The sequence below is a fragment of the Mizuhopecten yessoensis genome, unplaced genomic scaffold, assembly GCF_002113885.1.
Source record: "Mizuhopecten yessoensis strain PY_sf001 unplaced genomic scaffold, ASM211388v2 scaffold10309, whole genome shotgun sequence".
Classification (NCBI taxonomy): Eukaryota; Metazoa; Mollusca; class Bivalvia; order Pectinida; family Pectinidae; genus Mizuhopecten; species Mizuhopecten yessoensis.
The window spans coordinates 42,990-58,675 of NW_018408482.1; the positions used below are offsets into that span (position 1 = coordinate 42,990).

A 15,686-nucleotide genomic window follows, 5' to 3' on the forward strand; every position below is an offset into this window, starting at 1 on the left:
CTCTATACTGTCATGTACACAACATTGGAGACCAGGAAGCCCATTTTGTGTCGTCTATACACAACAACACTACACAAAGATTAAAGGTAATATATGCTCATGACTGCCCTGTTTACAAAATGTAAGTTGACCTTGCCGCCTGTCGATCCCTGGACATCCAGATTACGGGCCCTGCGCTGTAACACTATGCCAACTATGTTCACATATCAGGTTTTAATTATACCTTCACTGAAGTGCACTGATTACCCCTGATCCATTGTGACCGGAGGATACTGCTTAACATCCTCCCCATCTTGGTGGCAAACAAAAGTATTTTACGATTAGAAAATGATGGGTCAATCATTTTTATATGATACTGCAATATTTTTGTCAAAGGGGAAAATAGGGAAAAATAAAGTCTGCCTGTTGTCAGTGGACTTCAGGGAAAATAACTAAATCACAAGACACAACTCCAACAACCCAGGTGGAGTATAAAGTGGTCTGGGGTGGATGTTGCAGTATCTGTGCTGTAGCATTCAAGTGAGGTGACACTATAAATGATACCATTGGAAGCACGGTCCCACTACAAACAGAACACAATACATCTTCAGCACACACGCAGGCATAACCACATAGGGAGATATTAGTCAGGTGGCATAGGACTAGTAGTTAGCGCCTGATAAGGCAACTCCTGCGAATTCCTTCAAAATTGTATTGATTGATGTATAAGCTAATTGTATTGATCGTATAAATTGTATATCTATGTACTATAAAGCACTTTAGAGTGGCTTATGTAAGCTATATAGGGCGCTATATCAGATGTTGAATATTATTATTATTATTTATCTTCCTGTTATTAGCAGACAACGGGAAAAATAACTAAATCTAGTGAATTATAGGAAAATATCTAAATCTGCCTGTTATAAGTGAATTATAGGAAAACAAGAGGCCCCGAGGGCCTGTATCTCTCGTCTGGATATTTAAGCAGTCATTGCAAAAATCATGTTGGGCCTTATATATCAAATTATATTAAGATAAAGCTATAAGATAAAGTAGGTTAATGTCATTTTCATTCACAAACTTTGTTGGGCTCCATCTAAGGAAGCTACTTGTTAAATATCAAACCTCCATGCCTTTCACTTCTTTAAAAGAAGCTGTTTGCAGTTTGTGACCTTGAATGTAGGTTGAGCTAATTTTCAAAAGCAAACTTTGTCAGGCTCCATCTGTGACAGTTATTTGAAGTGTTTGACATATTTGGCCCCTGTGACCTTGAAAGTAGGTTGAGGTCATTTTCATTCACAACCATTATCAGGCTCAATCCCAAAAAGCAACCAAATTTGATCAGTTTGACATATTTGACCCCTGTGACCTTGAAAGAAGGTCAAGATCATTTCATTCTCAAACTTTGTCAGGTTCCATCCCAAGAAGCCACCAGCCATATATGAAGATTCTGTACCTCTCAGTTCTTCATAAGAAGTCTTTGACATATTTGACCCCTGTGATCTGGAAAGTAGGTTAAGGTCATTCTCAAACTTTGTTTGGCTCTATCCAAAAAAGCTACCAGCCAAATATTAAGGTTCTATACCTTTCAGTTCTTCAGAAGAAGTAGTTTTAAGTATTTGACACTTTTGACCTCTTTGACCTTGAAAGTAGGTCAAGGTCATTTTTGTTTTGCTCTTACCAATAAAGCTATCACCAAAATATCATGACTCTAGGCCTGTCCATTCTTCAGAAGAAGTCATTCAAGGAAAAGTTGACAGACGACAGACGTCGCACCATGGCATAAGCTCACTTGCCCTTCGTGCAGGTGAGCTAAAACTACAGGGAAAATAACTTAATGTGCCTATCTACAGGGAGGTAACTAAATATGCCTGTTGTCAGTACTATTGTTTATCACCAGAACTAGACCAGTTAATTGTCAGCCTTTGGTGTACCCCTTTATATCCAGCTGTCTTGGCCTATATTTTTGAACATTTAAGAATATGTTTGACTTCTATAATGACAAAAACCCTTTTAACATCAATTTGAATGATAAAGGGCTAAAAGAGCGAGAGTGACTCACTATGTATGACAATATTTGGGTGAGATGTGTTAATAGATCTAGGGATGAAGGAGCCCTGTCCCACTGCAGGCAGACAGACCTTTCTCCTATCTAGCTCTCCCTTGGTCCTTAGTCTGGCATAGTTCATTTTATTACTGATTTAATAACAAGACGACAGATGATCTGATGATGGTTTGCTGAAAATGTTTCACTTAATAAATGGAGCGGCTTTCAAAGACAATTATATTTGTGTCAAACACAAAAAGATATATAATAATTGTTGAATATCACCGAGAGGGATATTCAATGTCAACAAAGAAACAGTCAAAGATTTAACATTCACATACATAAAACAGCATGTACAAATAGGCTGGCAAACAAACAATATAAGTAATAATAGGAATAATAATAGTAGGGATTGGCATTGCATTGATAAAGGTCATTATAAAGGTACAAGTAGACACTAAGCTACAAATTATTTTTTGACATGGCAAGTGCAGTCAAGCTCAAGATGGAGCCCAAGAGGGAGAGAATTTCATAAGTAAATAAAAACAACAATGTCAAATTCAACATTACATTTCATTGTAAACATTTTAAAACAAAAGTCCCAATAGACATGTACCTCTCACATCTTACTCATTAGACATGTACCTCTCACATCTTACTCATTAGACATGTACCTCTCACATCTTACTTAATAGACATGTACCTCTCACATCTTACTCATCTCACAAATAACTAAAGGTCAAATATATTTTTAAAGACAAAATACCATTGTTAAGCTACAGGCCAAATATAACAAGAGGCCCATATTAATTCTTCTAATGTAATATTCTTATTACATAAAATACCTCCAATAATACAGAAGAAGGATTTTAAAGATTTTGTTCCCCTTTGCCCAAGAATGCTTGAGGCCAAAATTGGATAAAATCCCTCCAATGGTACAGAGGAAGAAGGATTTTGAAGACTTAAACCTAAAATTCCCCTATTGGGCCCCGTAACTCTGCACCCAGAGGGGCTACACCCACCATTTATACAAAATTTAGTCCCCTTGGCCCAAGGATACTCTAGACTAAATTTGGATAAAATCCCTTTTTCCTATGGTAGAAGAAGGATTTTAAAGGTTTTTACCTCTATTTCCCCTATTGGGTCCCGACCCTCTGCCCCCAGGAGGGCCACAGCCACCGTTTATACAAAATTTGATACCCTTGGCCTAAAGTAGTGATTTAAAGGAAAAGGTGACGGACGGACAACGGACGGACGCCGCGCCATGGCATAAGGTCACCGGTCCTTCCGACCAGGTGAGCTAATCCTTGCGACCAGGTGAGCTAATTATACTAGGTGTCTTAGTTATTACAAAAATGTTCAAGTGGGTCAGGTTCATTCATTTGAACACACTTGATATTCCTTGTGACCTTGAACATGAGTCAAGGTTATTTACTTTGAAAACATTGTAGCAACCTGCAAGGCACTGACCAAGTATCATGACTCTTAGCCTTTCTGTTCTTTTGAAGAAGATGTTTGATTGAAATATCACCTGGCCTGAGGAAGATTGTTGAAATTTTAGCCAATTTGACCGTTTTAAGTGTTGGGAGGGAATGGAAGATCTGGGGGTAATAAAATTCACACCTTTGTTAAAACACCTTAATACTGCCATGCTAAGTATTTGATATAAGCATATAATCTGAGTCTAAGATGGCTCACTTGATATCAATCTCACACTTGTAACCTTAAAATATGTTCAAATGGACTAAATTAAGCTAGTCTGCTTTGTCTGACAGATAACCGAACTACTTGGTAGGGCAGCAGATGTATAACCTCTCATACAAACAAACCAATCAAGCTACAGACCTAATTAATATCATTACAAATGACTGGTATTCAGATGAACCTGTTTAAAGATTTCACGGCATTGACCCCTGCGACTTTGAAAGTGAGTCAAGCTCTTTTGTTTGAATTAACTTGACGGTGGCCCTTCAGCCAAGCATGCTACTGGCCAAACGCGACATCCTGGGCCTGTTGGTTATTGACGGGCCCTCATTGGTCGTATTGACTTGGATATCACCTATCTTTCCCTCAGACCCAGATACCTATGTTGGAATCAAAAGCTCTTCATGGACAACAGACGTTGAACCACGGTGAATCAATTCCTACCCCATTAATATTTCTGATAAAGAACTATAATATGATAAGTATCGACAACAGCAAATCTTTTCCTATGTATATAAGTACAACATTTGTATGGTATGTTTACTGAATGAGAACAGCAAATTATTTCTTGTGTATATAAGTACTATAACTGTTACGTGTATTAACAGCAAAATCTTTATCCAATGTTAAGTATTATGAGCACCAGGGAAACCAGTCAGTATGAAGCCTGTAATGATAGAGATACACCCTAAAGTGTATTGAGATGAGTGATTCATATTTTGTCAGTAAAATTTGATAAGATATATAAGAGTGCACTTCAGTTTTCGGTCTATACATTGATAAACAGACTTATTATCTTATCCAGTACAATAATTCCAATTTTATGAATTGTGCAATGATTTTTATGTTAATCAATCAAATGTTGTGTTTTGATTTCCCTAGGTGTGTGCTATGATGAACCAATCCAGTTGAGCTAGGAACAAGGCCAACAAGACTAGATCTTTGCAAGTTGACCAGAATATTTCAAAATCATCTGTTCTAAAATTGACTACAATGCACAGATTTCCATTGTCAAAAGACATGGTTGAAGGCAATCATTTAAGCTTAAAAAATAACATTGTTTTGTGTTAAAAAAGTAATACTTTCTGTACAACTTCATCAACATATGCTCTTATGTAAATACAAGCCAAGGCATGTTACATCAGGTGAATGTGGTAAATCAACAATTTAAAAGATGATCAGTAAGAATATACCCATGTCAATGAGCTGTGACATTTACCCTGAGAGGCATTGACATTGAGGCTACTGTATACAACATGGATACAAATATCTATTCTCTACAAACACTGGGATCATGTATTAATTGTACATCATCATGCCAATAAATGAATGACATTTGGAATTAACACACGAATAACCTAATGGTAAACTTATTATTTCACAAGTTTCATGTCAGTGTAGGTAGGTCAGCATGGTGATTCCTCTAGATTTCCAAATAAATAAAAATCCTTAACAAGCCAACTAGGCTATGCACGATTTTGAAATTCCTTGTATGAAAACTCTGTTTCAATGTACTCGTTCTGTAAATTTTGGTCTTGGTTGATCACATGGTCATGATATTTCCCCGGCATTTATATTGTTGATCATGACCTGAAGGTTTTGCTTGACTGTAAATGGTAAGTAGTCATAATTTTGGTTTCGATGCTGAACAGTTATAACTCAACGTTGCATATATGGCGTTGATGTGTTGATGAGCTCAATAACACCCAGACTTGGTAGTGATCTGGAGGTACTGCAGTTACCAGCTTACCATCACAGAGAGTAGGAAGGAGAAGGCCACGCCTGTGGTAATTCCTGTGACCAGACAGAAAGCCATTATCATCCCTGCCTTGCCGGCCACCTCTGGCTCCACTAACCTACAACCACAATTGGTCAGATTTAAATGTTTATCTGTGAAGAGTGTTTTTTTCTATGATACATGTATCATCATGATGCAATTATCAACACAATTGTGAATTGACTAGGTTTTATGAATACAGAGCTGCCAACCTTCCCAGGGGACGCTCTTTTCGTTTATACAACATAATTTGAGTCCCCTTTGCTAGGAATATTCTAGAAAAACAACTGCCTCCAAGTTTAAATCCCTCCTTCCTTACAGAAGGAGAAGTTTTTAAAGATTTACCTACATTCCATTCCCAGGGGGGCTACGTCCTCCAATTATAGAAAAAGTAGTCCACTTAGCTGCAGGTTCTCTGGACCAAAAAATGGTTAAAATCCTTCCCTTTATTTCAAATGAGAAATATTTAAACCAGTTTCCTTTATTTACCCTATTGAGCCTTGTCCCTTTGCCCAAAGGGGCTACACCCTCAACTTATACAAAACTTTGTCCCCTTTTCCCAAAGATGCTCTAAAACAAATTAAATTTGGTCCACATCCTCCGTTTATACAAAATTCAATTCAATTCCCCTTGCCCAAGGATATTCTTGACAACACTTTTTTTTTGGGGGGGGGCCCCCTTTATCTCAGCATGCTACTGCAAAAGATAAGCATACTGTGACTCTTGGTTAGAGAGCAGTAATTTGCGTACATCTAACCTCTGTGACCTTGAAGGTCAAGGTCATTTATTTGAACAAACTTGATAGCCCTTCATCCTAGCATCCTACTGGCCAAATGTCACAACCCCTGGCCTATTGTTTATTCAGAGGTCATTTCAAATAAAACAACAGGCCCAATAACGGCAAAATATTCTCATTGAATGTAGTATGGCAAATAAGATACCAGCGATAAGCATATGTGTAACAAAATCTGAATCATTTAAAATGTATGTCTTAGGGACTGAGTCTTCAAGGGTGATGCCAGACCCAAGTGCCATCCTGGTTGAATATATGTATTCATCTCTTTCTACTCAGCAAATTTATCTATTGTAATAAGGTGGGGATCTCAAATATATCCATGTTATAACCTGGGACCAAGTCCCGAAGGGTGGGGCCTGTGATGAGCTAAACATGACGCCAGACACAGCACCATGGCAAAAGGCTCACATGGCACCAATTCAGTACTTATAAATACTAACAAATGATTCCCTACAATAATGGCAAGGAAAGCTACACCAATAGACCATACTAAGCCAGGACCATACATCATTACCACCAATAGACCATACTTACCCAGGACCATCATTACCACCAATAGACCATACTAAGCCAGGACCATATATCATTACCACCAATAGACCATACTTACTTAGGACCATCATTACCACCAACAAACCATACTTGCTTAGGACCATCATTACCACCAATAGACCATACTTACTTAGGACCATCATTACCACCAATATACTATTCTTACCCAGGACCATACATCTTTACCACTAATAGACCATACTTACTTATGACCATACATCATTACCACCAATAGACCATATTAACTTAGGACCATAGAGCATTACCACCAATAAACCATACTTACTTAGGACCATCATTCCCACCAATAGACCATACTAAGCCAGGACCATACATCATTCCCACCAATAGACCATACTTACTTAGGACCATCATTACCACCAATATACCATTCTTACCCAGGACCATACATCTTTACCACCAATAGACCATACTTACTTATGACCATACATCATTACCACCAATAGACCATACTTACTTAGGACCATACATCATTACCACCAATAAACCATACTTACTTAGGACCATACATCATTACCACCAATAAACCATACTTACTTAGGACCATACATCATTACCACCAATAGACCATATTAACTTAGGACCATACAACATTACCACCAATAAACCATACTTAGTTAGGACCATACAACATTACCACCAATAAACCATACTTACTTAGGACCATACATCATTACCACCAATAGACCATACTTACTTAGGACCATACATCATTACCACCAATATACCATACTTACTTAGGACCATACAACATTACCACCAATAAACCATACTTACTTAGGACCATCATTACCACCAATAGACCATACAACATTACCACCAATAAACCATACTTACTTTGGACCATACATCATTACCACCAATATACCATACTTACTTAGGACCATATATCATTACCACCAATAACCATACTTACTTTGGACCATACATCATTCCCACCAATAGACCATACTTACTTAGGACCATATATCATTACCACCAATAAACCATACTTACTAAGGACCATATATCATTAACATCAATATACCATACTTACTTAGGACCATCATTACCACCAATAAACCATACTTACTTAGGACCATACATCATTACCACCAATAGACCATACTTACTTAGGACCATATATCATTACCACCAATAAACCATACTTACTTAGGACCATACATCATTACCACCAATAGACCATACTTACTTAGGACCATCATTACCACCAAAAGACCATACTTACCCAGGACCATGCATCATTACCACCAATATTCCATACTTACCCAGGACCATACATCATTACCACCAATAAACCATACTTACTTAGGACCATCATTACCACCAATAGACCATACATCATTACCACTAATAGATCATACTTACTTTGGACCATACATCATGACAAGACTACTGTAGTAGCCGCCGGTGAAGGCCAATATCACTCCTCCAAATATAGCTGCATAGTCACTCTCAATGAGGACAGCTAGAGTACGCCCCGTACCCGGCTGGAAGTTACAGAACAGGAAGTAAGGGATGAGCAGACCACGGAGTAGGATTGGTACCCACACAAACTTTGGACCAGGCTGTAAATACATGAAGAACTCAAGCATCAACACTTAATACTATTACTTACAAAGACACACTTCCTATGAACAAACCTGAACTGTTGAAAGGAATTTAATAACTTATGTATTAATCAGCATATACATTAATCTACATACAGATGTATAGGAAAAGACAGATTCTGGAACATTTCCCAGTTTTGAGGAATCCACATTTAAAATTTCAGGAAGATCTGTCTTTTAATTCTTGAGAAATAGCTACAACAAATTGTTAAAGGACAGACACAGAACAAAGATGAAATACAATATAAACAGACCAATTATAACTTACAACTGCCACTTATAACTTACCACAGCAACTTATAACTTACCACAGCCACTTATAACTTACCACTGCCACTTATAACTTACCACAGCCACTTATAGCTTACCACTGCCACTTATAGCTTACCACTGCCACTTATAGCTTACCACTACCACTTATTGCTTACCACTGCCACTTATAACTTACCACAGCCACTTATAACTTATCACTGCCACTTATAACTTATCACTGCCACTTATAACTTACCACTGCCACTTATAACTTACCACAGCCACTTATAACTTACCACTGCCACTTATAACTTACCACAGCCACTTATAACTTATCACTGCCACTTATAACTTACCACAGCCACTTATTACTTACCACTGCCACTTATAACTTACCACAGCCACTTATAACTTACCACTTTAATAAACTCGGATGTCAGATTTCCAAGAACAGCAAATAAGTTGAAACTCAGGAAGCAGAAGATTCCCACAAACATCTGATCTGTAAATAATATGATCCATGTAAGTTAAATTCATATCAATAATTTTAGTTGAGAATTCTATGATATATGAATTGTTCTTCTAAGCTTAAATGGAAATATAATGTTTCCCTATATTTCAATTTGTTTTATCACATAATTGGCCTGTTATCCAGTGAATTCACCGATGTAATATTTTTACATATGTCACTAGTGTAATATACCCTGGAGCATTTTTCATTGGCTGTGCCAGTCAGAAATTGATTATAATATGGACAATGACGTGACGTCATAAATTGTAAATGGGGCAACAAAATGGCTGTCTCCGTTTGCTTAAGCCCTCTACATTTTGGCTTTAAAACTGTCAAAATGTAAGTTTTCTGAATTATGTGATAAAAAGTATCTTAAATTTGTTTTCATTTCATATGAGCTTTTATGAAACTTGTCTCAAAGTTTTAATTTTTGCAAGCCTTATTTGCTCGCCAAGGCTTGCAAAAATAAAAACTCTGAAGACTTGTTTCATAAAATCTCATATGAAATGAAAACTTATTTAAGATCCTCTATTTATCCTATACTACCATACACAATGTACATGTATTTCCTTTTTTGTCCAGAAAGGCCAAATGCAGTGGCGTCCACTGTCAGTCCATCAACCTTTCCTTTAAATCCCTACTTGTCCTGATGCTTTCAATTGTTGTTGCTGTATGGAATTATGCAGAAACATACACTAATTGGAGTTTCTTCTTATTTTGCATTAAATCCAAAGAATTGTTGAAAATGTCATGCCAAAGGTTTTGTTTCACAAAGGTTTTGTAACTTATTTATTTTTTAACCGCAAACAATCTTTTTTTTTACACAAAGACCAGGTTTATTTGTTATTAGTTTTAAACCCTTTGGAGTGGTTCAAAACAAACCCTACAATGATGTGCTCTACCTCCTGGGCCTTCCCACTGGACATTTGATTGTTTTTATGTTGAACACTGCCGACATCTCCCTCTCTTTTGGCCAATGACCATGCAACTCCATGTGAATCTGTGTTTCCCACACTTCTTTTTTCCTTGTTGCTCTGTATATCCCCAGCATCACTTTGGTCAGATTCATCCAGAAATTTAGTAGAACTTTTCCTTATCTTTGCCCGTCATTGTTGTCAATTTGTGGTGCAGAGATTCTCTCATAAGGATGCAGGCATGGGCAATCGACGAGTCAAGAACAAAGAGAAAGACATATGTCCACCACCTCTTAAACATCTTATATGTTGAGTACTCTGTCCTCATCTGATCTGCCTTGTCAACACCATTCATTTTCATGTTTTATCACTGTATCATTATGCGGCTCTGGCGGTGACTACGGTGGGGTCTGTCGCCCCTAATCTGATCTGCCTTGTCAACACCATTCATTTTCATGTTTTATCACTGTATCATACTGCGGCTCTGGCGGTGACTACGGTGGGGTCTGTCGCCCCTAATCTGATCTGCCTTGTCAACACCATTCATTTTCATATTGTACCACTGTATCATACTGCGGCTCTGACGGTGACTACGGTGGGGTCTGTCGCCCCTTATCTGATCTGCCTTGTCAACACCATTCATTTTCATATTTTATCACTGTATCATACTTCGGCTCTGATGGTGACCATGGTGGGATCTGTCGCCGTTGCACTTGATCCCGTTCTGCTGTTGGGTCGTCTGCAATCGACAGGAAATAGATTATTTTCTTGTCTTTCCAGGCATAAGCTGCGGTTTTCCCACTCGGTACCATATTGACATCACCCTGGTTTATCACACACGAAGGATGAAGAAGTTTTGCAAAAAGACCTTCCTATTTGATCTTGCTGTTCCCCATTAATAAGTACTCAGTTAAGGTTGACAATAAGGTTTCTCTCTGAAATATTCTAAGTAAAATTCCATTACAACACATGGCGGTCGGTTCATATTGGGAGTTTTCATCCTCTCCTTTTTACCCAGCATACACTTAAAATTCATTTGTATACCCATTCTCCTAGTCAGCCCACATCCATACCTTGTTAATCCTGTATTGTGTAGGCTTAGCAGGTAGATTCTGGTGAAACCCAAGGTTAGTGATGGGCTGATGATCGATTATAATTGAGAAATTGATCGGTTTACCCATTCAAATTCCATAATCTATATCATCGGTTCATCATTGAAATCAAAGTATCTAAATGTCTTCCATGTAGAGTATACTTTGAAAGGGATATATCAGTATGATTTATACTACCGGGGTATATGATTGATAACAAGCAAATTCGTGGAATTTATATCCACCGCTTTCAGGACATATTGTAGGTAAACTTTATTGAGGTTACAGTATCGTGCTGTTGAGACATAATGTATAGCTTGAAACTTGAAGAAAAAAAGCCTTATCTAATATTTGCTCGAGTTATTAAGCGGAAACTGACTGAGAATGACTCAGCCAAATGGAGTCTGATTAAAGTGGTTGTGAAACTTGGTCCAGCCCTTAATGTGTTGAACCCTGTTACAAAGTTTGAAGACCATCAGATACTATTTACGAGAGTTAATGAACAAAAACGAAAGATAATGACGTTTTTAATTATTCAAGGGGCCATAACTGCGCCAAATGGGGTCTGCTGAAAGTGGTCATCTAACTTGGTCGAGCCCTTAAGACATTTACCCCTGGTACTAAGTTTGAAGACAATCGGTTAACATTTAGTTATTGCACGGAAACGAAGCGTGACAGACAAACGGACAAACCCAAATGAATATCCCCCGTTTCGGTGAAAGCAGGGGTTAAAAATGCCTAACAGTTGCTTGATATCCATTCATTATAAAAGAATGAAACCTTATGTATAGTACAACCCTGTCTATTAATGTAATGATAGTGTTCTCACTTTATTTTGGTATTCAGTCCTGAAAAATTATTAACTGCTTATGCAACTGATCATTGATCGATTAAATATTTCCAATTATAAACCGATTGACAATTATGATTTTAAACTGATTGCCCATCACTACCCCAGGTGTCCTCTGAATGTGATCATAGCTTCATAGACGCTTGTATTTTGATGCAGCTGATATTCCCCCTCACATTATCTAGTATTGATGGACACGATGTAACCGGTCATGTCTCGAGTCCCCTTGAGGCTGGTTCTTTTTTAGCATGAAAATACTGAGATATCAAACTTGTCCCTTTACAAAACATTGTAGCTTAAAGATGCTCATGTAAATTCTGATGACCAAACAGGCGTTTACTCCCTTCTGTGTCCTCAGGGTCTTATTTGGGTCGGACCTGAGTTGGGATTGCTGTTCAGCATACAAAATTGTAAAGTCAGCAGATCATATATTTCCGATGCAAAAATCGAAGACAAAAAGTTTAAACTCATTATTTTGCCCATCTAAGATAGTCATTGGTCCCACAGTTTCTGAAAAATATGACACTAAAACTGCCTAATCTTTCATTTACTTCCCTTAATTCTGCAGCTTTTTTAATAGCAACATCTTCGACAATAAATCCTTCAAAAATGGCTTCATCTGAACTCTTGTCAACGCCAGCGCCGCCATGTTGTTGTCAGTGTTCCATGTGAGTAACTTCTGGTAGTTAATTCTTTTTCTTTTCACAGTATGGCACTGTGTTGTATCTTTGAGCAAGAAACTTTACTCCAATTGTTCCAGTCTACTCAGCTGTAAATGAGTATATGGTTGGGCAGTGCTAGAATTGTTGAATGCTAGCTGTGAGTGCCGAAATGGCAGCACCGGCTGTATGCTCCCCAGGGAGTTGAGAAAGATATTGGCTGGGTGCAAAGGCCATATAACCACGGATAATAATTTGTGAACCGCTTTGAGACGATCTACGAACGAGGTTGTGATATAGCAGTATGTAAGAATCTCGAATTATTATTATTATTATTAAAAATATGTCATGTGATCAATTTCAGATCAGTGACATATGACAAATTTGTTTATAAAAATCAGCCAATCAAAACTGTCATAATAAGTTTTCTATATCAATCATAAATGTCCCTTCTAAGTGACACTTTGGAATGGGGGGTTGGGGGGTTGTTTGAAGGACGGATGGACAACGCACCATGGTATAAGCTGACCAGTCCTTAGTACCAGGTGAGCTAAAAGCTTAAAAAACAGCAATATATCGCTCCCAGTTACAGACATTGAGGTCATATTTTCAGTGTTCGCATTAAGGTTGCCGGCAGACAAAGTATGCCATTTATCAAATTGGCGATTGTTTCAGAATACGTATAGGTCAACCTTACAGCATGTGAACATCTAATTGGTTATTTTTTCCAAGTCCACCATCTGTTTCTATACTTGGTGAGGACACTGGTTTGATATGTCAAGCACTGATAATAAAACAACTTTATTCCATCAACTTATTCTAAGGTCAAGGCCAACTGATGCTGTATGGATGGGTCAAAGTACAACATGTAGCTATGGCTGTTAAGTGTTTAGCGCTTAAACCACACAATGAAGAAACGTGAAAAGAAACAAGTGACAGTCAAAGACCATTTTTTTGCATTGAAATAATGTGTTTGACCTTGATCAAATTTACTTTGAAAAAAGAGTTAACATTGCAACCTGCTCTAATTTCCAGAAAATAGCCCTATTTTGTTGTGTTAGCCATGGATTAGCCTGATGCATACCACTTAGAGGGAAATCAATCCTCCTGATGTTGCTCCATACACCGGGGAAGATGGATAATGTCACAAAGAACACGAACCACACACAGATCGCCTGGACCTTAATCTGGAAAACAAGGGTTATATAGAATAACAGGTGTTATTTTAAAGTATTTATATGGTTAATAGCTATAAATGTATGTTTACACACAAGAAATGTAACCCTTAGTGCATGTACAAATGATCAAAGTTAGTATGACATCGCAACATAGAAGTAAATACTACATGTAGCGTTTACACAGAGCTCAACTGACATTCTAACTGGCTTAAAGTGGCCATTTCTTGTGAGCAAACTTCCATGAAATTAGTTAAATCTGAAATTAAATGTAATTATTATTGGCCGCAGAAGTGGCTGATATACTTGTAGTTGTTCTCCTGAAAGCAGCTGTATAATTGAGTTGTTATAATTTGAATATTGAGTGGTATTTTGTAAAATCTTCCACTTCATTACCGTACATATTTGTGTATTGTGTACAACTTTTTAGCGGAAAATGATCATACTGTCAAGAAAGGGCTGCACACTAAACACGGGAACAATCCAAAACCAGTCCTGGGTCACAACCATTTATCGTCAAAGAAATATACTCACAGCAACAAACTGATAAAAGTTTGCTTAAAAAATCCTAGTTGCATTGTCTGTTTTACCATTACAAAAAATTGTACTTTAAAGTCATATTTCATGAAGAATTCAGATAAATAAACTCTAAGGACAGTAGGTCAGGCTAACTATCAGGTGCCTTCGACTAACTATCAGGTGCCTTCGACTAACTATCAAGTGCCTTTGACTAACTATCAGGTGCCTTCGACTTTATGTTGTGAATATTGATAAATGCAGCAATTAGAAAAATATACAGAGGAATTGCATGGTAATTCGATACTCCAAGAAGGAAAATGCTGTCAAGGTCACGTGATACTATAAATTTACCAGCAGGAACTCAGAGGGACACCAGTGCTTTATAAACAAGTGCACATAATATAACTATATCAATGGTAATGAAGTATAAATAATCAGTATGTGAACATGTAAATTGCATTTTCAAAAATCTGCCAACATCCTAACATATCATCGTTATTAATTTGTTTTAGATAATGATAGAAGCAAAGTGACCCAGATTGGGCCTAGAGCATCTCTTCTACTAGTCCTACAGCCACATACCTAGTTAGAACAATAGGGGTGAGCACAACTGTCCACACTAGGGACAGGTCTCTCTTCTACTAGTCCTACATCCACATACCTAGTTAGAACAATAGGGGTGAGCAAAACTGTCCACACTAGGGACAGGTATCTCTTCTACTAGTCCTACAGACACATGCCTAGCTAGAACAATAGGTGTGAGCACAACTGTCCACACTAGGGACAGGTATCTCTTCTACTAGTCCTACAGACACATACCTAGCTAGAACAATAGGTGTGAGCACAACTGTCCACACTAGGGACAGGTCTCTCTTCTACTAGTCCTACAGCCACATACCTAGTTAGAACAATAGGGGTGAGCACAACTGTCCACACTAGGGAAAGGTATCTCTTCCACTAGTCCTACAGCCCCATACCTAGCTAGAACAATAGGGGTGAGCACAACTCTCCACACTAGGGACAGGTATCTCTTATACTAGTCCTACAGCCACATACCTACCTAGGACAGGTATCTCTTCTACTAGTCCTGCAGCCACATACCTAGTTAGAACAATAGGGGTTAGCACAACTGTCCACACTAGGGACAGGTCTCGCTTCTACTAGTCCTACAGCCACATAACTAGCTAGAACAATAGGGGTGAGCACAACTCTCCACACTAGGGACAGGT

General features: G+C 37.9%; 1 protein-coding gene across 3 annotated transcripts in view; it reads right to left on the reverse strand.

Annotated features, from left to right (window-relative positions):
* Positions 1-4,393: 4,393 nt before the first annotated feature.
* The window catches only part of LOC110460042 (equilibrative nucleoside transporter 3-like), a 58,251-nt gene continuing 46,958 nt past the window's right edge, over positions 4,394-15,686 (reverse strand). For all 3 annotated transcript variants that reach the window (XM_021512742.1, XM_021512743.1, XM_021512744.1), the window contains 4 exons: positions 13,848-13,950; positions 9,155-9,240; positions 8,245-8,444; positions 4,394-5,586 (listed from right to left, as the gene is read on the reverse strand). In XM_021512742.1, coding sequence (XP_021368417.1) covers positions 5,469-5,586; positions 8,245-8,444; positions 9,155-9,240; positions 13,848-13,950 — 507 coding nt within the window. In that variant the 3' untranslated portion in view covers positions 4,394-5,468. The remainder of the gene's footprint in view (positions 5,587-8,244; positions 8,445-9,154; positions 9,241-13,847; positions 13,951-15,686) is intronic.